Source organism: Astatotilapia calliptera, chromosome 16 (assembly GCF_900246225.1).
Source record: "Astatotilapia calliptera chromosome 16, fAstCal1.2, whole genome shotgun sequence".
Lineage (NCBI taxonomy): Eukaryota > Metazoa > Chordata > Actinopteri > Cichliformes > Cichlidae > Astatotilapia > Astatotilapia calliptera.
This window is the reverse complement of record NC_039317.1, coordinates 97,521-123,384: the sequence shown is the minus strand read 5'-3', so window position 1 is coordinate 123,384 and position 25,864 is coordinate 97,521. Positions and strand designations below refer to the sequence as shown.

Sequence of the window (25,864 nt, the reverse complement as noted above, 5' to 3'; positions counted from 1 at the left end):
TTAGCTGCTCTTTTTATACCCAATCATGTCACTGACCTGGCCAGTTAACATAATCAATGGCAAAAGATATTTCTTTTGATGTCACTTACTTTTCCAGCTTTTTGTTCTCCCCACCCCAACTTCGAAGAGCTGACGCTGCCATCAAATTCAAAATGAGAAATTATAATCATGAATTACTGTATTCTGTTTTTATTTATATTTTACACAGTGTTACAACTTTTCTACTTTTGGAGTTGGTAGAGAATTTACTCCAGTGTCCTGTTATATTTTAAGTAACAAGGAGCAGACGGCTGAGTCTATTAAACTCCACTGAGACAGCTGGTGACACAAATCTGAAGGCTAGACCGTCCCCTTTCACAGCCACTCACTTCCAGCATTCTCAGTCTTCGGAGGACTTGGCCCACGTAGACTGTGAAGGCCGGGTCCCCCGAAGGATGCAGCTCCTGAATTGAGAAAAAGCTAATGTAGGCTTTAAGGGTCCTCCTTTCCAGGCATCTGAGGACCAGGTGTCCCACCAACAGGGTCCACAGAGACATTACGATAAAAAGTGTTTTGCCTCAGTTGTTGCCAACTGCGCCGATGTGTCAAGCCATCCTGCACAAAGAGGTGCAGAACAACGCTGTCACAGACATAAATAAAAGGGTGCAGTATGTTCAAAAAAGGGGGAAAAATCAAAGTACAGGTCAGTCTGTCTCCCAGCGAGGGTGGAGCTGTACCAGCTTTGGATGCAATCCCCCGGGTCCCTTGGTTGCCATGGAGAGGGAGTAACACAGTCACTCATACCCTAACATTCACATACATATACTCTTTTGGACATACTGGGGGCAACTCTGGGTTCAGCATCTTGCTCAAAGATACTTTGACACAGGACAGGAGGGGCAAGGGATTCATCCACCAACCTTCCAGCTTGCTTTACTATTTGAGCCACAGCCACAGCTGACAACAGACCCAGTTTCTTATGAGGCTTCTCTGTCACTGGGTCTTATGGAGAATTTTCACTAGCACCTTGCTCTATTTCACAAGGGAAACTGTTTCATTTAGAGCTTGCTTGCGTTGCCCCGTGTATCCCTCCCTGTGGCTGGATGCCATCTCAGTGACATGGTGCAAGTTTCCCACAAAAGCCGTTTAAAAAAGTATTCACTGTGGGTATCCCCGTGGGTATGATGGATATGAGCAAAACTGTAACAACAGATGCCATGTTGACAGGGTGGGGCTGCCATGCTGCCAGGCCCCAGTGCTCGAGCTGTTGTACATATTTCTGTACAGCCTGCGTGCGCTGGGCACAATGAGCCATTCACTAAAACAACAGACCCTAAACCTGAACAGCAGCATCACAGCAATGTTAAAATACCTCAATAATAAACTTCCCCGCCTTTCAAGCTAAGCGCTACCTGTGCTGGAAGTATGAGCAGTCTTTAAATCTTAATTTTCAAGGTTTTGCTCCGATTTTAAAGTTATTTTTACTCGTACTTCTTCTCCTGTGGACACGGCCGCGCTTCTTATGTGCGTCCCGTACTCAAGGGGCGTTCCGTGACGTATTTCGTACGCGACAAAATACGGCAGTTTCCCGTCGCACACATGGGTGCCCAGTCGCGTTAAGCATCATGAGTGCTGTAGGTTTTTGTGGAAACTGGATTATTATCACCTGCGACAAAAAACTGTTTGCAGTGCATACAAAGGAAGCCAGGTTTGACTTTAAATCTCTTTCATTGGCTCCGTGTTAGAAATGCTCGCAGCTCTTCACGTTAGAGCGAATACACTGGGACATGGACGTATGGTTAGCTTGCTTTTAGGGCTTTCTAAAATAGGTCATACTTAATTATACTGTTTAAAGAAAGTGCTGTTACCCTTACACCCCACCCAACCAAGCGCTCTCCTTGCTCAAGCTATACTTGTGGATAATCATACAAGAAAATCTGTGAATAGGGGGTAACTCTTGTTTATTGTGTAGAGATATATAAATCATGACACAACGATGGTTTCAAATGATAAAAACCGCCACTTACGAATTACACTTGGTTCCACAAAAACGTGTACGGGGATCACATTTTTGCAGTGTTGCTCCTGCAAACACCAACAGGGGAAGTGATGTAAAACAAGCTGAAAGCTCTCAGCTTTAATTAAAGGGGTTCCTCCATTTCCACAGGCTCAACAGAAACTGAGCCGGCAAAGTTATGAGGGTTATTTGAACATTAGATTAACATCCTCTGCGTCAAAGACTGCTTGAAGTCTGGAACCGATGAACATTAGCGAATAGTTTCCTCCTCTGAGATGCTCTGCCGCCTGCCACCACCTTCAGCTGCTTCAAACCTCTGAGTACATTCATGATGGCATCTTTTGACTTTGGACATCTGGAAAATACTGCTGTAGCTCTCCTGGTTGAGCTGTCTGTATATGAAACACTGAGCTCTTGTTACAGAGGCCTAGGTTTGCTTGGTATCTGGCAGCCTGTGATTTCTTTCTGCTCCTCTTTAAGTGTTGCTATCTACAGATAAAATGCTAAAAAGTAACAAATTGTTGGTACATGTTTAGGTGTTCCTCCTGTATCCGAGGTTCGACTAACGGACGAACTCTCCTTTCCAGCACCCTGGCATAGACTTTCCCAGGGAGGCTGAGGAGTGTGATCCCCCTGTAGTTGGAACACACCCTCCGGTCCCCTTTCTTAAAGATGGGGACCACCACCCCGGTCTTCCAGTCCACAGGTACTGCCCCTGATCTCCACGCAACATTGCAGAGGCGTGTCAACCAGGACAGCCCTACAACGTCCAGAGCCTTCAGGAACTCGGGGCGGACCTCATCAACACCAGGAGCTCTGCCACCAAGGAGTTGTTTAACTGCCTCAGTGACCTCGCCCCCGGAAATTGGCGGGTCATTCCCCTCATCCCCAGACTCTGCTTCCTCCTCGGAAGACGTGTCAGTGGGATTAAGGAGGTCCTCGAAGTATTCCTTCCACCGCCTGACAATATTCTCAGTCGACGTCAGCAGCGCTCCGCCAGCACTATACACAGTGCAGGTAGAGCACCGCTTTCCCCTCCTGAGACGTCTGACGGTTTGCCAGAATCTCTTCGAGGCAGTCCGAAAGTCTTTTTCCATGGCCTCTCCGAACTCCTCCCACACCCGAGTTTTTGCTTCAGCCACTGCCCGCACTGGAACGGTTTGCAGCCGAGTGTGAAGCAGCGGGAATGAGGATCAGCACCTCCAAATCTGAGGCCATGGTTCTCAGCCGGAAAAGGGTGGAGTGCCCACTCCGGGTCGGGGATGAGTTCCTGCCACAAGTGGAGGAGTTCAAGTATCTCGGGGTCTTGTTCGCGAGTGATGGGAGAAGGGAGCCGGAGATCGACAGACTGATTGGGGCTGCAGCTGCAGTAATGCGGACGCTGCACCGGTCCGTCGTGGTGAAGAGGGAGCTGAGTGTAAAAGCGAAGCTCTCAATTTACCGGTCGATCTACGTCCCTACCCTCACCTATGGCCACGAGCTGTGGGTAGTGACCGAAAGAACGAGATCGCGGATACAAGCGGCAGAAATGAGCTTCCTCCAAAGGGTGGCTGGCCTCTCCCTTAGAGATAGGGTGAGAAGTTCGGCCATCCGGGAGGGGCTCAGAGTAGAGCAGCTGCTGCTCCACATCGAAAGGAGCCAGCTGAGGTGGTTCGGGCATCTGGCGAGGATGCCCCCTGGGCGCCTCCTGGGTGAGGTGTTCCAGGCATGTCCCACCGGGAGGAGGCCCCGGGGCAGACCCAGGACACGCTACAGAGATTATATCTCTCGGCTGGCCTGGGAACACCTTGGTATTCCCCCGGACAAGCTGGAGGAGGTGGCTGGGGAGAGGGAGGTCTGGGCCTCTTTGCTTAGGCTGCTGCCCCCACGACCCGGCCCCGGACAAAGCGGATGAAGATGGATGGATGGATGGATGGATGTTTAGGTGTTTGCTCTCCTATAAGCTTTTTTTCTTTACCAGCCTAATGAAAGTATTATTTCATTTGCATCAGCAACTTGTGTTGGGACAAATTAACATGAACTAAATCCAAATGTGACACTTTTAAATAATAGGAACACAGAAACAAGTCATCTGCCAGCTGTCCTGTTACTTTATTGCTGCTGAAATATATGATTGTTGAGTGGATAACGGGCAGTAAAATTTCAGATGGAATTGTAACTGATTTACTCTCCTTGATCACAGAGATCCATTTGTGTTTGACTGCAGCACTGCTGAGAAGAAGCCTAAGAATACAAAGGATGAGAAGAACAGGTATAAATGGGCTGGTAATGTGTTTGTATTGTGCAAATGAAAATAAGAATATGAACAAGAGAAAAATAGACGCAGAGTAGAAGCAGATTTATGCAGCATTTAGACTGCTGTGGGAAATCTCACAGAAGTTTCCGTCAGGCTTTAGGATATAGCTATAACGTATCTGCTCTGTTCATCAGTGATGGTGGTTCCTCAGAAGAAACAGGAAGTGATAAAGTCCTCGCCTTTGCTGTATCTCCATCTGGAAAGCTCCTGGCACTGACTGATGACAACAAGAGACTAGTTTTGTTTCGCTGTGAGCCTTCATGGCACTACATCAGCATCAGGTATGACTTCACCTCTGTCACTCAGTTTCAGTAGCTTCATCTACTGCACGGAAGTGTTCAGAACGGCGCTGTGTGTCTAACAGGTGGGTGGTGAGGAGGTGCACGTCCCTGGTGTTCACCCAGGCTGAGGAGGAGCTGCTGGTGGCGGACAAATCAGGAGATGTGTACGTGTTCTCGGTGGTTGAGCCACAGAAAGAAGGCGAGCTGAAGATGGGCCACCTATCTATGCTGCTAGCTCTAGTAAGAAACACCACTATCATTCAGTGCCTTATAAATAAGTCTATCAAAAGAAGTGTTTTGGCTGCTGATTCCTCACGGTGGATAAACAAACATGTTAGCAGTATGTGTGTTTTATGTATGCGTTTCCATCAGTCATTTATAGCATGTTGCTCTTGCCTTTAGTGGCAGCTGTCTGACAACATACTGCACTGAAATCTGCCGTTGGGTAGTCATCAGTGTATTTTTTATCAGAATGTCTGCTAAAGATGCTCTTGTGCCGTCTTTCAGACAGTGGCGCTGGATGACAAGTACATCATCACAGCTGACCGTGATGAGAAGATCAGAGTGAGCCATCTCAGGTCTCCATACAACATCCAGTCCTTCTGCCTGGGACATCGTCAGTGAGTGTGTTAACAGAAAGGGAGAACACTGTCTGTGCACGGTTTCACTGTAGCAGCGTGTAGGTGAGGTTTGCTTCAGTGTTTTTTATGTGTTCTCTCAGGTTTGTCAGCGCCCTGCAGATCCTGTCAGCACATCCACACTGGCTTCTGTCTGGATCAGGGGTACGTGACATCTAACATGAAGTCTGCGTGTTCTCCCAGTATATGTATGAGTAGGGCTGGGCGATATGGCCTAAAATTCATATCGTGATATAATTTGAAGCATGTGCAGTAACGATATGTAACGCGATATATTCTCTTCTTCTGTATAACGTATTTTCCACACTGTAAGGACTTAAAATCCTTTAATTTTCTCAAAAATCAAGAGTGTTCCTTATGTATGAATTCCGGTTGTGCTTACTGACCTTGAACAGATTTTGGCTGCAGAAATCTGTTAAAAAATGTTTTAGTACAACTTTGGTAAGCCGCACTGCTTGATGGATTGTCAGAGCATTACGGCTGCCGTAGTGAGGAGCTTCGTGGAGTAAGCTGGGTCCAAAACTCCGTCCGATTCAGGTCCCAAAGTCAAACAAACACTGAGAGTTAAAAATGGTCTAAATTCTTTCATCTTTAATAAAATCATCAGCGTTGCTGCTTTATCGGGTGTAACAATTAAGTTTAACATCCAGGCATCCATGAAAACAGAATTTATTAAATTTCTGTTTTCACTTCCTGTTAACTGTAGAAGTTAACAGGAAGTTAGCTCGCTAGTTTACACCTAAACATGACATAGCATGTTCTGACTGAGAGATTTTTGAAACTAATTCAAACGTACAGCTCTGCTACCACTTCCAACATAAATGAAGACAGAAAACTAAACAGCAGTGGCGTTTGCAGGGTTACTGAAGTTGGACTACCTGGTATATAATGTTGTGCTACCTGATTGCTAGCGACACAGCTATGTTAGCATAACATTAGCACAGTGAAGCTGGAGGCTGAACGCGAACTTTTTTTCCACTGATAAAAGTTAACGTGAGGGATTCTGGTGGTCAGGGACAAATGCAGTCGCATAGCAGGATGCTATACACGGGCCAAACTTCAGTCTGGACAACTAAGATTATTCATCCACAATACGAGGTTAGTTATTAATATACTGCAGCAACATGGGAATAGAGCAGCTGCAAGAGAATTCAACATTAATGAATCAATGTTACGGAAGTGGAGGAAGCGCAGTTTTTGGCTTTCCCCATATTTCAAAAGTGCTTCATCTCTTTGCTGTGACTGTCGGCATAATTTGCAGATGATGATGGTTGTAGCCGCTGCGATGCTTTCGACCAAAACAGGCGCAGCTTGATGACATCATCAACATGCGCTATGGTGATAGAGCGGTATAGTTAAAATCTCTATCGTTGGCCAAATTTATATCGTTTCTATCGTATATCGTTTCTATCGCCCACCCCTATGTATGAGTTTTCTCACAGTTTGTCCCACTGTTGTAAAGCATGTCAAGCCATTGTTACCTGTCATGGGCAGTTCTCCATGAGCTTCACTCTACATCAACATTAAAAAAAAGAGTGGTCATAGAATAGAAGGGTCATAAATGTGTTTTATTGAAACAATGTCTTGTTTTGTGTCTTTTGACACACTGTACTCTACTGATGAACAAATCATGTGAATGAGATTGGAAAAAATAACAAGTCAAAACAGCAAAAATGCACATTTGCTGGGGTTGGATTTTATTGAAGTACTTTGACTGTGCAGTTTGAGTGTCAGTGTGCTTCTTCACCAGGATGGGACGTTGAAGCTGTGGGACTATGAATCTGGTTCTGAGCTGCAGAGTTTGGACCTCAGACAGCTTGACGAGACCACAAGCTCTGAGGCTGACAAAGACAAGGTATCCAGTGTGTTTCATCCTGTAACACTGAGGCTACAACACAGGTTCAGCCTAACCTAACCTGTGTGGCTTCTCTAAAGCTGCACAATGTAGCTGGATGGAGAGAAATTGCCTCAGAAGTGTTAAAAATGCATAGCATATAAACTAAAGTGTGCAGTGATGTGTGTGACATCTGAGGACTGCATGTGTTTCAGTTCTGTTGGTGATGATTTACACAGGATTTATTAAGTTCAGCTTCATGAATCATCATTTTCTTTCAAAAAGCTTCCTGTGCACATAAATGTAACCTGCGTTCAAGTCCCGGTGTAAAACTGGGACATCTGGGCTTCCACTCATACCTGTATTTTGTATATGGCCATAAAGTGGCCTATAATGATCCTTCCACTAGAAAGCATAGGTTTACATATTACAGACTGTAGACAGTAAACTTTAAAGATTAATATATGGTTTGAATAACCTGCTGCTACATCCTGAAGTGTTTGGGATTTATATTAAGCTAATATCAATGTTAGCCTGCTTTTATCAGAAAATGGTAACCTAATTTCAAAGTGCTATCACACATTACCTGGATTATATCTATATTGAAAATATACACGTACTCTTCCAGTTGAGCCACAGTGATGTTCTGTATAGATATGATGTTCCCTCTGCAGCTGTGCACTTTTCCCTGCAGAAAAACGCCCAGCATGTAGAAGCAGCTGAGCCATTTGTTAATCTTTGAACTGTGTAGTGCAGGGGTAGGCAACTCCAGGCCTCGGGTGCTGGTGTCCTGCAGGTTTTAGATTGCACCCTGGGTTAACACACCTGAATCAAATGATTAGTTCATTACCAGGCCTCTGGAGAACTTCAGAAATGCTGAGGAGTGATTTAGCCCTTTAAATCAGCTGTGATGGGTCATGGACACATCTAAAACCTGCAGGACACCGGCACTCGAGGCCTGGAGTTGCCTACCCCTGGTGTAGTGTCTGTAATTGGCAAATCTGTTTTCTAGTAGAGCTTTTTTGTTTATTTAGAGAAAGAAATGTCCACTTTTTTGGAAAAAGAAAGCAGAAGGCCGAGCTTCACACTGGGACTTGAACACATTTGTGTGGATCTGTGCGAAGCTGGCAGTGTGTCTCACAACCCTACATGGGCGTGCAAAGTGATCTGTGCGTGTGAGGCGATTCGTCCACTTGCATTTAAGATGTTGTGAGCGAAAGGGAAGTGTGTGTAGTTTTACACATGTGCACGCACAGACGGCTTTTTCAGAGAAAAATGATCCGATTTATGAAGCTGAACTTGAACTGTGATCACTTTGGGTACACGCATTTGTAAAATTGGTTTGTGTGTGCTCAAATTGGTTAGTATTTGCATGCAGATTAAAGCACACGCTTGTGAGTCCTTAGACATTACACACAAATCATTGCACACTTCCTAGTTTTTGCTGATGGATCATACGGTAGACATTTGTAGCACTTTTCTCTCCGTTTCAGACACAGGTGTCAGTGTAGCACATCACTGAAACCTGTTCAGAGACATCCAAGTCTGAAACATTTCTTACTTCTTGACAGTTGTCTGTTTGCTGCTGTACAGCTTTAGGAGGCATCTGAACGTTTTTACAGTTAAATCCATGGATCATCATGACAGTTGTCACAAGGCGTTGGGGAAACTGCTGAAAAAGACCTGTGGATTTATCTCACCAACCAAACATTTTCATATTAGAAATCCTGGGACTGTCGAAACAAGTCGCTTTGTTAAAAGGCCAAGTAGTCAGAGTGAACCAATCCAACGTATGTTTGTCTGTTTTTTTCATTTCAATGCTCAGGATACAACAGTGTGCCGAATTACCAGCTCGAGTGACGGTCAGTATGTAGCTGTGCAGTGTGACAGGTGAGTCCCCGTGTGTGACTCTGTTGTTGTTGGACTGTGCACTATATACAACTTTACAAATTTAACCAGATGAGCGCCAAATTAAAGGAAAAATGAGTAATGGAACAACAAATACAGTTATCATTTATCATCATGCTCAGTGGCAGGCGGAGGTCATCTAAGATAAGGACAATGCTGGACTATACCTCCCACCCACTCTGTGACGTGCTGGCCAGTCACAGGAGCACATTCAGTGAGACAGATTACCCATAATGCACCACTGAGCGACACAGGAAATGATTCCTGCCTGTGTCTCTCTGTACAACTCTTCTATATAATACACAGTGCAGCAGTTTTACCCTTTTGCTCTACAGTAAAATAACAAATGAAGTTTTACAGGTTGGAGTAAAATCTCTTTCACCTCCTTGATATTTATAATTAAGCTATTTGTATATATTACAGCTATTTCTTATATTTTAATAGATTAAATGCTGTGTTGAGATGGATTTTAAAATCACCCACAATAATTCTTTAATTTAATCTAAGCACTAAATCGGATTTAAAAAAAACCTGAGAAATCTGATAGAAACTCCAAGTAAAGGCCAGATGGACGTGTGGAGTGGTGCACTGAGCGATTCTGTTTAGGCTTCCGAGGAAGAGGCTGAGGAGTAGCTAGCTTATGTGTGGTAGTTGGTTTAAGCTAGTTATGTAAGGCTTACCTTTGCTTTAACGATGAAACATTTCTTCTTCACCTCCTACATGATGGCACTATTTAACCATCCAGATCAAAATTACATGTTGCTGTCCTTACTTTGAAGGCTGCTATCATGGCTGTATATGTCACTCTGTGAGAGATGCCATTTTCAGGGATTTAAATAAAGCTGCTGGGGAAGAATATGGATCACACTTCCCCAAAAGTCGTAGTTTCTATGCATGTGTTCGTTTTTTCCTCCATTGATAGATAATCCAAGTAGTCTGGGCTCAAGACAGATGAGGAAATAACAAAACATTTTGTCCTGCAGTACCACCGACTGTGGTACTGTGGTCACAATGGAGTAATGTTTTGCCCACCAGGGTCAGTCACAAGACTGAAAACTAAACACAAGCACTTTGTGTGTTGTGAGAAGTGCAGCAAAGTCCAGCTCTTTACCTTTACTTTCTTTGTTTATAACGATTTCTCCAAACATTAGATCAAACATTCTTCACCTTTAGTTTTGTTATCAGAATCAGTTGCACTCTCCATCCTGCTGACAGTCCTGGGACCCACTGTCTATGTTTAGCTGCCAGCTCCCACCTACAGCAACTTTAAACCCATCCTGTGCATTCGCGCAGGGCACCAATGTGAATTGCACTATCAAATAAGACGTTATGTAAAAGTGTTTAATTAAATGGGCTACACACGTAAGCTACATAAAACACTGCTGTGCTTTGTAACAGGAAATGTTACTGCAGAGCCAACACCAAGCACTTCAAATCAAATCACTTTGATTGTCACATCACATGTGCAGGTACACTGGTACAGTACATGTGAGTGAAATTCTTGTGCGAGCTTCACAAGCAACAGACGTGTGCAAAAATACAATAACATAAAAACAAGCAAAATATAAGAATGGCCGCCTTTCTACACAGCTACACATTAGTTCTGATTCGATCTCGTTTCTAAACATTGACAAAAAGTGTCAGTATATTTCATCACAGTTTCTATCCTTGTGCTTTACTTTTTATTTAGTTAGCATGTCTAATTTTTTGTCAGGAAAAAATGTGGTCTACAGAGACTAAGCCAAGTCTCTGTAGTAGTTAATCCAGTTTCAGAATTAAAGCTAGAGTCTTACGGAGGGGTCCCACTGATGATTTGCTTGCGCCCCGTGTGTTCTCAGCGTGCCCATACTCCAGCTTTTCACACTGACTCAGAAGGGCAAGGAGAAGCTTGTGCCACACAGCAGGATCTCCCTGCCCTGCTGTCCCCTGGACGTGAACTTTGACCCCGAAGGACGACTGTGGGTGCTGATGGACTCTAGTGATGCACCACTTCAAATCTACTCACTGACACACAGCTCCTGGGAGGTACAATGCCATAATTCATAATGAATATATGTAGAGAAGAAACTGCACTCAGATATTTTCAGATGATTGGAGTCTCTGTATTGGTTACATTCATACACTGGATACACAAGATTGGAGACTGGACACATCCAGGGTCCATATTGGATATATGAAAGTATTGAAAACGAGTTTGTTCTTTGTGATACACTAACTCTGATGAAACACAGGCTCAGCGAATCAGATCCTATGACATGGGGCAGTACAGCTGTACCTTTATGGTTGCCATGGTATTGTTCTCTCTTCCAGGGATGTTGGCCTGTGTTTCAGTGTATATAGTCATAAATATAGTCTGCTGCTATCGTTTAATTCCCTGTTTAATTCTCTCCCATAAATGTGTATGGGTGTGTTAACTCTGGCTGACGTGTCTGCTCTCTGGGTCTCTCTAGTGTGTTGTTCATGTACCTGAACTTAACAGAGTGACTAAAGCCTTCAGGCCACACTGGGAGACACTTGAAGGTGAGTTTAATTCAGTTTTATTTATTTAGCGCCAAATCACAACACAAATCGCCTGAAGGTGCTTTATATTGTTAAAGACCCTACAGTAATAGAAAGAAACCCCAACAGTCAGACTGAGCAAACGATTTGGCGACGGTAGGAAGGAAAAACTCCCTTTTAGCAGGAAGAAACCTCCGGCAGACCCTGGGTCAGGGAGGGGCGGGGCCATCTGCTGCGACCATTTTAGGGTGAAGGGCGGAAGACAAAAAGACACGCAGTGCAGGAGAGCCACAGTTTAATAATAGCTAATGATTACATGCAGAGAGGTGTATGAACACACGTGGTGAGTGAAGAAACATTCAGTGCATCATCCCCCGGCAGCCTACACCTGTTGCAGCATAACTAAGAGAGGATTCAGGGTCACCTGGTCCAGCCCTAACTATATGCTTTAGCAAAAAGGAAAGTTTGAAGCCTAATCTTGAAAGTAGAGATAGTGTCTGTCTCCTGAATCCAAACTGGAAGCTGGTTCCACAGAAGAGGGGCCTGAAAACTGAAGGCTCTGCCTCCCATTCTACTTTTAAATACTCTAGGAACAACAAGTAGGCCTGCAGAGCGAGAGCCAAGTGCTCTAATAGGGTGATATGGTACTACAAGGTCATTAAGATAAGATGGGGCCTGATTATTTAAGACCTTGTATGTGAGGAGCAGGATTTTGAATTCTGGATTTAGAGAAATCTGCTCTCTCTTTCTAGTCCCTGTCAGGACTCTTGCTGCAGCATTTTGGATTAACTGAAGGCTTTTCAGGGAGTTTTTAGGACATCCTGATAATAATGAATTACAGTCGTCCAGCCTGGAAGTAATAAATGCATGAACTAGTTTTTCAGCGTCACTCTGAGACAGGATATTTCTAACTTTAGAGATGTTGCACAAATGGAAGAAAACAGTCTTACATATTTGTTTAATATGTGCGTTGAAGGACATGTCCTGGTCAAAAAGGACTCTAAGGTTCCTCAAAGGCAAAACAACCCAGAGTAAACATCTGGCTGGTACCATATTTCTAAGATTTTTAGGCAATTTGCAAATTGCCTAAAATTTGCAAATTATTGATGAAGAAACTGACCTCCCAGCCCATTGTTCATTCAGTGGGCCGGTTCCAGTCATTGTGCAAATGTACTGTTTATAAAGTTGGAAACCTTCAGTCAGCTGAGACTGAAGACGTCACCTGGATGAGTGACAATATGTTTCTCCTGCTGAAAACGCTACGTTGGGTTGAACAGAATCAACCTTTTGGGATTTCCTTACCTGGATGATTGAGCCTGCATCAGGACATCTGTCTGTATTATTATATTTTTCATATACTGACGCAGACATATACTTACTGTACCTTCTCTTAAATACCAGCCTCCTTAAGGACTAATAACCGGTTTGAGCAGCTGCACAAGGTGACCTTTGACAATGTGGCGGTGTACCTCCAGAGGAAACAACAAAGGCTGGAGGAGCAGCACCTGAAGAGGAGCGGGGGTCAAAGAGCAAAGGGCAACAAGAAGGTCAAGAAGGAAACTGAGTCGGTGACTCAGCCATTTGCCTGAAGACACTTGAAGAACATTTATTTCCTTGTTTTGATGCATTGATAAAATGTGTGAGCTTCACCACACAGGCCCGATGAGGGGTTCTTATGTTTGACTCAAATTTCTCTTATTTTTAAAGAAGAATGTTGTAGAAACATTATCATTAAAGTCTGCCCTATGTTTCCACCATCACCAGTGAAGGAAACATGCTGTTCACGGAACCATATGCACTCACACTGTCTTCGGGTTAGAGTTGCTCTCTGTTCACATTTCTGATTGCATGCGATTGCAGTGTGTGTTAGCAGCAGCTGAGGAAGTGACTACTAAACTTCCTCAGAGTTTTTCCAGAGCAGGATTCTGACGTGTAGGAAAAGCTGAGTGAGTTATGAGAATGAATGAAACAGGAAAATGTGTTCCACAGCTTAAAAAGAATATGAGACTAGGATTTAATTAAACACTCTGGGCTTCACAGCCTCTCAGCAATAAATTGAAGTAATCATTTTCTCAATGACTGTTTCATATAATTGTGAAGGAAATTGGGCCTCTTCTGTTTTACATGGTTTATGCATAGCTGTCCTGACACTGTAGGGTTGAGGCCTGGAGTTTGAGTTACTGCAACACCTCCTTTCCCAGGTCAGGCGGCGAGAAAAGAAGCTCACATCATTACCTGTGCACCACAGTGCAGACAGCTGCTGAGATGCTTTTTGCTCTTGTGCTGTGTGTGTTTTGGGTTTTTTTTGGTCAAATAATTTATTCTCTATCACATCGAGACTCTCTCTCCACTCCGTTACATATTCCATATGTACAGGGAATGATCCCCATTGGTTGGATGTGTAGATACTTCTTTAAGACACTCTGCCTAGCCTGCCCACTCCCCACAGCACACGTATAAAGCAGCTGCGCAGACATGAAACCACCTGTGCAGTGTGTCCGTGTACTTCATGTACATGTACATAAGACTTAAATCAACTCAGAGTGGATGGTTAGTTATGTGTGTGTGTGTATATATTTAGATTATACGGGACCTCATATGGGTATTCTGCTATTGATACATCATTACGTTTACATATCCACTGGTACGTAGCCCACATGTATTATCACAGCAGGGCTGCTGTAAATCAAATGAGCTGATGTCAGTACTTCACAGTTGGTCAGAAAGATTCGTCACATTCCCAGGGCTTCATCACACCATCAAAGGTACCCACACTGTCACCACACCCCCCACAGACTTGTGTTGTACCACACATTGTACAACACAAGATATGATCGATGTGATAGACCTGATCCAACGAGCGCAACAAAGCAAAGAGGTGAGGAGCCGATTCCTTTTGGGCCAGGAAAAGTTTGGGACAGCAGGCCAAACAGGCGTTTTAGCTAACCGCCCACCTCACTTACCCTGACGTCTGTGCCGCTTCCAGTGAGGTGAGCACGGAAGTTGGTAGAAAAAAGCTTTAGAACTGTCTGGTGATCATACATCGATAGACACTTGACATTTTGCTTGACACACAACAACAAAAACAAAGTGGAGAGCAAAAGATGCAGCAGATGGCATGCCATACACACTGGCGCCACAATGACCCATGAAGTTAAGGAGGATATGCAGAGGGTGTGACAGAGGAGGATAGGGTAAGATGGATGCAGATGATCCAGTGAGAGGGAGCAATCACAAGAAGAATTAGGAAGCATTTCATTTCACTGCATTTCGTTAACTTTTGGCTTCTCCCTCTCTTGTATTTTGTCCTTGTCTATCTTTGCCCTCCTTTTTTCCTCTTCTCTTTTGCTGCCTTTCCATGACGAATAATTGGCTATTTTGTGTGAAAATAAAAGAAACAGTCTAGACAGAACTTTGCTATTAAGATTATACTTTTAATTTTTGTATAAAATAACAAAAGCCAATAAAAATATGTAAAAACAAACACAATACACAAATTATATCTAAATATTGTTCACTGAAGTAGTCTGTGGTATTCGAATGCTAGCATTCAGCTAAAACCACTCAATTCAGAGTCCCTCTGGTCCTCAAGTCCTGTAGCAGCTTAAGAAGCTGCTCTTAAACATCGGCCATCATCTTCCTGTGGCACACTGGAAACGACAACACCCTTCATGCTGCTCCATGTGAGGAGTGGACAGGGTGATGGAAGGTCTTACAGCTCCCAGTGGAACAACACATCTCATTATTCCACTGTACTTGTGCTCTGTGCTCACTGGTCCTGAAACACGGATCACAAAGAAAGCGGTTCATGCATAGTCTGACTGAAACATTGCAGAAAACACTTGTGTTTGGTTCCTACCTTTTCAGAACTTTTCACTTCTCACCATCCATTGTTAAATTCTCACTTTTCTTTTTCTGCACCTGAAGGAAACACACTTTCTCAGTTACAAAGTACACTCAGGACCAATCGGATAAATTAAATGCAGCCGCATTTAAAAACACACACACTTGTAAAAATCATCCAACCTCGTTCACGGCATCATCAGTCTGTTTGAGCTCTTCGTACCGGTCTCTTGACTCTCTGAGTGGCTTTACCATCACCTCCTCAATCTGTGGGAACAGCTAACAGATGCACACACACACATGCAGTCAGTATTAAAGCTGCAAACGCCTCATTATTTTGTGTTTATGTAACTCTAAGAGTCAAAATGTGTGAAGTCAAGAGACAGTGTAACAGTGTATAACAATAAGCAGTCCATTTAGATCCTTAGCACAGACAGGTTTACACTTGTAAAATGTAACACTTTGGAATTTTAGCAGGAACTTCCTGGTTGGAATTTATAATTATTGCTTTGACAGTTTATGCATTATCCTCCATTTTATCATTATTGCTGATGTGTCACTGCTAAAGCACACATTTACGGTAACAGGTGCTTGAGGTGGAACTAGTTTAAACTGCTTTATATACTCATTCTTATAGGTGATCAAAAAGTTCTGCACCATCACCAAAAAAAAATCTATTTTGGCTAATCTCCCTTTAAGGCCATCTGCTACTGGACCTCTGCACCACTTCCTGTTCTCCCATTCTTGCACACTTACACAGAGAGCAAGTGTTAACTTCTCTGACTATAAAGGGTATAAAGGATACATTTACATGATGACTGAAACTAGCACCACTGGTGAACAATTCCTCGATTCTGGCGCAGTGTGATTTGGCGTTTGAAAGCCACAGAGACACCGTGTTTAGGGAAAATGTGTTTGTTATTGATCAATGGTCACTGATCAGTGGTCATGACAATTTGCATATTTATGATCAAGAAACTGACCTCACCAGTGGTTCTAGTTTCCAACTTTAACTAACTTTGACTTAAGAAGTCACTTGGATGAGTGATGAAATGTTTCTCCCACTGAAAACGTTGATTCTAGATGAACAGAATCAATGTTTTGGGATGATTTAGCATGCATCAAAACACTTCTCTGATTAGTGTTATTGGAGTTGGGTCTCCACTTACAATTCAGAGACCAAACATCAGTTTAAATAAAAGACATTATCGTATCTGAGGGAAATGTTGTTTGTTGTTTGAACAAGACGCTTGGTCAGAAAACACTCACTTTATCTAAGAAATTTAGTGTAACATCTGAGGAAGAACATACAGCACATACAGAACACCTGGGAAGTATTCACAGCGCTTCATTTAGTCCACATTTTTCATGTTAGGTCACTTCAAAATTTTAGACACAATCTTGTGCTCAGAGTTTGTTCCTGTGCTGCCGCGGTTAGTGCCCGTGCTATCTGTGCTGTCTTTCAGTCAATCTTTGGTAAGATCTCTCAATGTCAGTCGCTTCTGTCAGTGGTCATACTGTCCTTCCATGATGGTTCCTCTCCTTGTTCCTCCTCTTTCTTGGGTTTCTGCTGCTTGAGGTATTCACTAAGCACATGTCAGTTGTTTCCATCTTCCCGATGTACTTATGGATGTTCGTTGTTTCATCGGTGGTTGGCCTCCTTCCTTTCGCTTAGCATACATTGCCGTCTATCTCCTTCTTTGGCCAACTGGGTATATATCCCAGCAGGGTATATATCCCAGCAGGGTATCTAATCACCGGCAGGGCATAGGTGTTGATTGCCCAGATCTTGTTTTTCCCATTCAGCTGCTCTTCAGGACTTGGCTGACCCTCTGCAGGTATTTGGTGGTTGCGGCCATCTCTTTTATATATATAAAGAGGATCCCAGATACCAACTACAGATCCCATTCTGTAGTTGGTATCTGTAGCCATTCTATTTGAATGAGTGGATTCAGACTTATGCAGAACAGAAGTGGGGAAAAAGCATCTCTTTTGGTAATTCCCACACTTGATGGCAACTTGTGCAATTGGCTTTAAGTCTGGCCTCCTTCCTTGTGCTCTTCCAATATTGCTCTATCTCCATCTCCAGCATTCCCTCTGTGTGGCCTCTAGTCTCCTTCTCCATGGAGGATACTGCTTCTTGTGGCTGTTCATCTTGTAGCCAAGCATCTGGACGAATCTTGCCATGATGTTGCCAATTCACTTGCTCACAGGAGATCATATCATTGTTAGGGTTTTCTCAGTTTTCTTTGTATTATTGCCAGCAGGCAATCGACCCAAGGCTCAGCCACCTCCATGGCCCTCACTTCATTGGAGATGTCACAACATTTGATAAGTACCATCTTCAGCTGCACACAACACAGGGTCAGAGGGTCGAGGCTACCATAAATGCTGATGTATCAAACCGCCTGTGAGACTCGGTTCATATCCACACCTTTTCTCATGATAACCTCCCCAAAGTGTGCAGCTTTGCTCTCAGGTCCAAAATTGAATTTCATTCTTAGCTGGGCTTGGATCTGCTGGCTTCCTGCCGAACAGTAACTCAAAGGGAGAAAATCCCATGGATGCCATGGAACCTCTCGCACTGCAAACAACAGAGGCTCTATCCAGTGATCCCAGTTGTGTTCATTCTTGTGAATGAACTTACGAATCATGGACCTTAAAGTCCTATTCAGTCGCTCCACTAAACCGTCGATCTAGGGTGGTAGACACTGGTCCGAACAGATTTAATGCCAGTTAATTTGTACAGTTCTTTTAGTGTGCGAGACAGGTTGTAGATGCATCCCCACACACTGACCCAATAGATTCTTAAACCCCGGCCAATCTGTCCCCAGAACTGAAGCCTTTACTCTATGTGTTTTGCCCTGAAACTTTATCTGCAGCCAGCGCCACCAGGGGATATTTGTGAATGTCTCCATGCACACACCTGACCTCCACCCACTCTGCGTCCAACAATGCCTGTGAAGCCCATTTCCACCAAAGCTTGGCATATATCCCCTGGGCACCTTACCGGAACACTGTGTGGCCCTCCTGGACCGGAGGAGGGTGTTGGAGCCCCTGCGACGCTGAACACCTGCTCCATGTCTATCAGTGGGCACACTCCCACCACAGGTGTCCCTGCCGCCCATAACCCCAACACCCCTGCCTTGGCATCGGTGCCGCCCTGCGTGGTGTTTGTCGCTGCCAGGTCCTGGGGAGGCAGATCGGGGAGAAAGGGGTTAGTGGGCTGTAGCTGCAGTGGCGGTTCTGCCAGGGCAGGGCTGGGGAGCCAGCCGGCCAGTGGGACGAGACCAGTTCCAGTGACCCTCTGCCTCCTCTGGCTGCATGGCCAGGTGGTCCTCCTCTTCCGGCTGGTGGCAGCAAAGCCACCGTGCTGTCTCCCAGGGGAGCCCTTCCACGAACTGCTCAAGGACCACCTGCCCTAACACCTGCGCTTCTCTCTTGGTCGCTCAGGTCGTAGCCACCTTGCCCCTGAGTCGTGTGGCCTCCGCTGTCGTGTAGCCCCATCCCAAAGGCCAATCTTCCACTGCCATCTGGATTCTCCTGAACCACTGGCAATGTTCTTCTGGTGAGAGGCCTGCCCAGTCCAAGACATCCCTGGAGGTATCTGCAAAGCTCCCCTGACTAGCGCTAGGCTCAGAGCCCCCATCTGTGCCTCCCCCAAAAGCAGCAGCCCCCAGCACCCACTCCACCGCAGGAACGTCTGTCACACCGTGTTGACCCGCTGAACTGAAATATGGGTCACTGGTTTCCTGATCCTCCTAAAGTCCACAGTCATTTCCTTGTTCTTTGTTACTGCAAGTGATTCCACTCACTCCACATGACAAAGGAGTCCACCACAGGTTGGTGCATCATCTCACCAAACCCACTAATGCATCCATCCACCACATCAGAAAATCTTTGTAGATGGCAGGTCTCTGTACAGTGGCTGAAGTCCAAGGTGTAGAGCAGGGGTCTTGAACGCCAGTCCTCGAGGGCCGGTGTCCTGCAGGTTTTAGATGTGTCCTTGATCCAACACGGCTGATTTAAATGGCTAAACTACCTCCTCAAGTGTCTTGAAGTTCTCCAGAGGCCTGATAATGAACTAATCATTTGATTCAGGTGTGCTGACCCAGGGTGAGATCTAAAACCTGCAGGACACCGGCCCTCGAGGCCTGGAGTTCGACACCCCTGGTGTAGAGGGTGAACAGGGAATAGGGTAACGGGGGAGGACGGCCCCTTGTGGTGCCCCGGTGTTGTTGATCAACTTGTCAGACACATAGTGTGGTCTTTCTGCCAGGTAATCTATAATCCAGCGCATGAGACAGGCATGGCTGTTAGTTTATCACTCAGGAGGACTGGTCTGATGATGTTGAATGCACTGGAAAAGTACAAAAGAAAAAATGACCTTCACAGTGCTCACCTGCTGTTCCAAGTGGCATAGACATGATTGAGCAAGTAATGGAGTTCTGAACTCCGAGGTGGGGTTGGTAAGCAGATGTGGCCTGACCATAGGTCAGAGCTGATCGAGGATCAGCCTATCCAGGGTCTGCATGATGTCTTAAATTAACGCCACAGATCTGTAAACCTGCTGCGTGGCATCTTTGGTACAGGAACAAGCAATAACAGCTTCCACAGCACTGGGACCCTCTCCAGACTGATCGTAAACAGTTTATAAAAGACTCCACAAAGCTGGACAGGAGGTAGTCCAACTCCTGTTGGATTTCACATACAGTGGGGCAAAAAAGTATTTAGTCAGCCACCGATTGTGCAAGTTCCCCCACCTAAAATGATGACAGAGGTCAGTAATTTGCACCAGAGGTACACTTCAACTGTGAGAGACAGAATGTGAAAAAAAAATCCATGAATCCACATGGTAGGATTTGTAAAGAATTTATTGGTAAATCAGGGTGGAAAATAAGTATTTGGTCAATAACAAAAATACAACTCAATACTTTGTAACATAACCTTTGTTGGCAATAACAGAGGTCAAACGTTTACTATAGGTCTTTACCAGGTTTGCACACACAGTAGCTGGTATTTTGGCCCATTCCTCCATGCAGATCTTCTCGAGAGCAGTGATGTTTTGGGGCTGTCGCCGAGCAACACGGACTTTCAACTCCCGCCACAGATTTTCTATGGGGTTGAGGTCTGGAGACTGGCTAGGCCACTCCAGGACTTTCAAATGCTTCTTACGGAGCCACTCCTTTGTGTGTACCTTTGGCGGTGTGTTTTGGATCATTGTCATGTTGGAAGACCCAGCCTCGTTTCATCTTCAAAGTTCTCACTGATGGAAGGAGGTTTTGGCTCAAAATCTCACGATACATGGCCCCATTCATTCTGTCCTTAACACGGATCAGTCGTCCTGTCCCCTTGGCAGAAAAACAGCCCCATAGCATGATGTTTCCACCCCCATGCTTCACAGTAGGTATGGTGTTCTTGGGATGCAACTCAGTATTCTTCTTCCTCCAAACACGACGAGTTGAGTTTATACCAAAAAGTTCTACTTTGGTTTCATCTGACCACATGACATTCTCCCAATCCTCTGCTGTATCATCCATGTGCTCTCTGGCAAACTTCAGACGGGCCTGGACATGCACTGGCTTCAGCAGCGGAACACGTCTGGCACTGCGGGATTTGATTCCCTGCCGTTGTAGTGTGTTACTGATGGTGACCTTTGTTACTTTGGTCCCAGCTCTCTGCAGGTCATTCACCAGGTCCCCCCGTGTGGTTCTGGGATCTTTGCTCACCGTTCTCATGATCATTTTGACCCCACGGGATGAGATCTTGCGTGGAGCCCCAGATCGAGGGAGATTATCAGTGGTCTTGTATGTCTTCCATTTTCTGATGATTGCTCCCACAGTTGATTTTTTCACACCAAGCTGCTTGCCTATTGTAGATTCACTCTTCCCAGTCTGGTGCAGGTCTACAATACTTTTCCTGGTGTCCTTCAAAAGCTCTTTGGTCTTGGCCATGGCGGAGTTTGGAGTCTGACTGTTTGAGGCTGTGGACAGGTGTCTTTTATACAGATGATGAGTTCAAACAGGTGCCATTCATACAGGTAACGAGTGGGGGACAGAAAAGCTTCTTACAGAAGACGTTACAGGTCTGTGAGAGCCAGAGATTTTCCTTGTTTGAGGTGACCAAATACTTATTTTCCAACCTGATTTACGAATAAATTCTTTACAAATCCTACCATGTGGATTCATGGATTTTTTTTTCACATTCTGTCTCTCACAGTTGAAGTGTACCTCTGGTGCAAATTACTGACCTCTGTCATCATTTTAAGTGGGGGAACTTGCACAATCGGTGGCTGACTAAATACTTTTTTGCCCCACTGTAATAATAATAATAATTGAGGGCACAGGTAGTTACTCTCTGAAAGCTGGGCAGGGCAACACAAGGTCCCTAGTGCCTAAACAGGATTTGCTTGTGGAAGGAAGAACAGGCTTAGCGTTGCCAGTGCTGTGAATGTCTCTGACCAAACGATCACAAACAGAATTCATAAGGTAAGGTCCGATATCCTCTACTGGACTCCGCGCTCACTGCGCAGCACTTTGCCATAGAATACCAGAATTGGCAGGTCAGCCACTGGCAGGTTCACCCGGGCATATGTGACAGTGGTGACACGGTCTGCATGACTGGTTTGGTGGTAGGCCAGTAAAGATCAAAGATTTGATACCATTGACTGGACCCCTGACCAAAATCCAACAGAACACCCCTGGGACATATTGCTTCGATTCATCTGAAACATCTTCCTTTTAGCAGTTAACATTTTCCAGCAGGAACAAGAGCTTCATTTCTGCAGAGGAATCATTAAGCTGAGTCTTTTCAGGTCTATCATCATCACTCTCAAATGAACCTGCTAAACTTGTAGAATTGTTTGTAAAAGTCCAGGACACTATTTCCACAAATGATTTTAATGTACAACAGCAGTGACATGCAGTTTGAATAAATGTGTTAGCTACTGAAATATTTCTGCCTCAGACTGTACAGTTTAAATATGTCAGTTGTTGTGTCTCTGTGGTATTGTAATGCAAAACATGAAATTATAAAAAAGCTCTAATAATATGCAGAGGAATAAACACGGTAGACCTTCACATATATTTGTTGTATCTCTGTTTGCTACATTCTTAAAATTAGCAGGGTAATACTGAAAATTCAGGAATTCAAAGTAGATAGCCGTCTCGCTTCAGGTGTAATAGGAAAGCAGTTAGCCTAAAGCAGCAGCTAGTTTCCTTTCAGTTTGAACCCTTTACCCAATTTGAAGAATTATAAAGGAGAGCAAGGACCCACTCCTATCTTACACCTCTCTTATTTTGTCTGTCCTTGACTGTCACCGTCCACTCACCTTCATCACAGTCTCAAACATGGGGAGGAGGATGAATTTGATGAAGCCAGTCTGGGCTGTTGACTTGGTGACCTTTTCTCTGTCCATGAACGGAGCCACAGGAAGTCCCTCAGCCTTCTCCCTGTCACTCTGAGCAGCACAAACACATATTTTCCATAAGCAGCTCACTTTTTTTGTCCTCCTACTAAAGTAAATGAGGCTAGACTTCAAGTGACTGCAGGTGTCTCATTGTTATTTATTAACCTTGTGTAGCATCACAGCTAACCAGAACTTTCTGTGTACAAATGAAACAGACTTTGGAATGCTGCCTGCTTGTATTCAAATGCTCCTTGACTGCTATACCTACCTGCATGAAGTACTCCTCCAGCAGGCAATCGACCCAAGGCTCAGCCACCTCCATGGGCCGCACTTCATTGGAGATGTCACAACATTTGATAAGTACCATCTTCAGCTGCAAACAACACAGGGTCAGAGGGTCAAGGCTACCATGAATGCTGATGTAGCTAAGCACATTTGCATATTTTTCAGTAATCTTTTCCATTGGACAGGCTGGGGAACGAACTAATCTTCTCTCTCTCTTCCAGTTTGCTCAGCAAAGTGAAGCAGGAGTTACCAATCACATTATTTTCATTTTACTGTCTGTCCTTGCAAGACTGATACTTTATTTACTAACTGTCCAGTTACTGAGTTTTCCACATTAATCTTTAATTCATGTGTTATAATTCATGTGTTTGTTGGTTGAGATTAGCTGATCCTAACTGTAGGTGACAGCACCAAGATTTATTTATAAATGTGTCCTTACGCAGGCAACATGCTCCTTATTTGTGTAGTCAAAGTTGTCAACTTTCTGCTTGAAGGTTTTTAGGATCTCACTGTGGCGTGCCATGTCTGTGGCCAGGATCAATGTGATAGTTTCCTGATAAACAAGACAAAGGAAATAAATCATCAGTATAGACACGGAGAACTCAGTGTCTTATGCTATTTTCTGTAGATGTAGTTTAAGATAAAGAGCATGGTGTGAAATAGTCTTAATTAGTCATTTAAATCTAATTTTGAAACAGTTGGATGTAAAATGTGAATTAAAACAAAATGCAAATTGTAAATGTCATATTACCACAATCTAACATTCACACATATTCATAGATGCATCAGAGGACAACTTGGGGTTACTATTTTGCTCAAGAATATTTAGCATGCAGACTGGAGCAGCCAGGATTTAAACCACCGCCCTTCTTATTAGCACATACAGTAACCTGCACTACCCCCTGAGCTACAGTCACCCCAGCCACTAGGGACAGCCACAATGTCCATAGCACTGAGAAGCAAGTAGAAGGATGGCTGAAGAACACTGATAGATGTGGATTACATGGGAGTTTAAGGCCAACATGGCCTGTTCCCCAGGTTAATGTAGCCCATGACAGTGCATGCTGTCCCATTTACTGTACTGAAAGGAATGAAGTAAAAGATCAACAAGTACCTTAGCAGGTGGCTGGGAATCTAGATCTAGAGAACTACAACTACCCCTCTCACTGAAAGGTTGAGTGGAAAGAATATCAGGTTATCTTGACTTTCAGAGACTCAAGAGACATGAGGTCAGAGAAGCAGGGATAAAACCCAGATCGAACAAAGATGAAGGCCTTGTACATCACTGTCCCAAGCAGAAAGAGTCCTGAAGCACCTGTTAAATATTTTGTGCAGGGTCTCATCAAATAATAATATAATTATTTTTGCCATTGTAGTGCATGTATTAACCCAAACAATACTTCTGTTTCTGCAGCTGCACATAAGTACCTGTCGTATCTGTTTAAAGGCCTCAGGGTCAAAGTTGAAGAATATGTTGCAATCAGGCTGGGAGAAAATCTGGAAGGCCACAGCACAGTGGTGGTTCTCCAGAGGAGAAATATCATTGTAGCGAAGGGCCATCTCCGTTCTAGCGTTGATCTGATACCTGCGGAGGGAATTATGACAAAGAGGATCAATAAGAGGAGTGAGAGGCACAGGGACAAACGTGACAGGAGGAGAGAGACTGAAGACTGAGTTAATAGAAAATTGAAAACACAAAGAACTTCCTGTTTTAGTTTGAAAGGTAATTGTCTCATGTTCTATGGCTGTGTCCCAATTCAGGGTCTGCACGCTTGAAGTACGCATTTTAAGTGTGATTACGTCACCGCCACGCGACGACGGCTGTCCCAATTCGAAGTGTACTTCAAATGCATACTCCAAATGCGCCGTCGATTTCCCCAAATATCAAGCGTGGTCCGGTGCACGCTTTGTGGTCCCATATATCCCACAATTCATAGCGCGGCGGTGGGTGTGGATAATTTTGCCGCAAAATACGGCAGAAGGGAGCGGCTGAAGAGTGAACTGTCAAAAGTAAGTACTGAATATGATGTCACTTATTTATGTGCGAATGTTTAATAACGAAGAACATTAAAACATTGCTGTTGGCCACATGTCGGCAAAGTTATGTGACATTAGTGATGTCTGTACTTTCAGCATTAACTGTACACACACACACACACACACACATATTTATATAAAAAAAAAAAAAAGAAAACACCCAGCTCGCCCCTGCGGGCGGTTTTATCTTTCAAACTCGGGCCCTCTACCAGAGGCCTGGGAGCTTGAGGGTCCTGCAGTATCTTAGCTGTTCCCAGGACTGCGCTCTTCTGGACAGAGATCTCCGATGTTGTTCCCGGGATCTGCTGGAGCCACTCGCCTAGCTTGGGAGTCACCGCACCTAGTGCTCCGATTACCACGGGGACCACCGTCACCTTCACCCTCCACATCCTCTCGAGCTCTTCTCTGAGCCCTTGGTTGTTTCGCCGTCATTGTGGATGTTGGGTATCAAAGAATCCATAGGTCCCGCATCCTATTCATGTAGCCCCTTCCGCCGGGGTTACTTGCGTAGTTGCATTCCAACAACGCCCTGTTTTCGTCTCTTGCCCACCGATGCCTTCTTGTTCCAGTAGCCCACTTTTCGCCAGGGTGCCCTGGTTCCTCAACACCTGATGCGGACCTTGTTGATCCGGGCGACGTCGAGCCGGCATGCCTTCATATTTATCTGTCTTGCTCATGTCTGCGGTAGGCTTGCTTAGCATAGGGGGTCTAGCCTACGTACGGTGCGTACTTATAGTACGCACCGTACGTAGTACACGTAGTGCGCGTACTTCAAGCGTGCAGACCCTGAATTGGGACACAGCCTATCCCATATGAAAAAGATATATATAAATCTTATA

The 25,864-nt window shown here is 44.6% G+C and overlaps 2 protein-coding genes across 3 annotated transcripts in view; one reads left to right on the top strand and one right to left on the bottom strand.

Moving 5' to 3' along the window:
• The first annotated feature begins 1,529 nt into the window (after nt 1–1,529).
• On the top strand, nt 1,530–13,212 carry wdr4 (WD repeat domain 4). Its single transcript, XM_026144686.1, has 11 exons — nt 1,530–1,687; nt 4,179–4,247; nt 4,427–4,573; nt 4,657–4,813; nt 5,081–5,193; nt 5,295–5,355; nt 6,962–7,066; nt 8,871–8,935; nt 10,792–10,978; nt 11,404–11,473; nt 12,854–13,212. The coding sequence occupies exons 1-11, from the start codon at nt 1,605–1,607 to the stop codon at nt 13,039–13,041; spliced, it is 1,245 nt and encodes a 414-aa protein (XP_026000471.1). The 5' UTR covers nt 1,530–1,604; the 3' UTR covers nt 13,042–13,212.
• Nucleotides 13,213–14,879: 1,667 nt separating this feature from the next.
• The window catches only part of pde9aa (phosphodiesterase 9aa), a 43,249-nt gene continuing 32,264 nt past the window's right edge, over nt 14,880–25,864 (bottom strand). For both annotated transcript variants that reach the window (XM_026144684.1, XM_026144683.1), the window contains 7 exons: nt 24,417–24,573; nt 23,428–23,541; nt 22,972–23,076; nt 22,626–22,754; nt 15,479–15,574; nt 15,312–15,373; nt 14,880–15,230 (listed from right to left, as the gene is read on the bottom strand). In XM_026144684.1, the coding sequence (XP_026000469.1) occupies nt 15,326–15,373; nt 15,479–15,574; nt 22,626–22,754; nt 22,972–23,076; nt 23,428–23,541; nt 24,417–24,573 (649 nt within the window). In that variant the 3' untranslated portion in view covers nt 14,880–15,230; nt 15,312–15,325. The remainder of the gene's footprint in view (nt 15,231–15,311; nt 15,374–15,478; nt 15,575–22,625; nt 22,755–22,971; nt 23,077–23,427; nt 23,542–24,416; nt 24,574–25,864) is intronic.

What these genes read in the sequence shown, in the direction of transcription:
- wdr4 (XM_026144686.1), top strand. Translation starts at nt 1,605, where the DNA reads ATGAGTGCTGTAGGTTTTTGTGGAAACTGGATTATTATCACCTGCGAC. An exon ending in GGCTTCTGTCTGGATCAGGG is followed by an intron (nt 5,356 to 6,961) that starts GTACGTGACATC and finishes CTTCTTCACCAG; the next exon opens with GATGGGACGTTGAAGCTGTG. An exon ending in ACACTGGGAGACACTTGAAG is followed by an intron (nt 11,474 to 12,853) that starts GTGAGTTTAATT and finishes CTTAAATACCAG; the next exon opens with CCTCCTTAAGGACTAATAAC.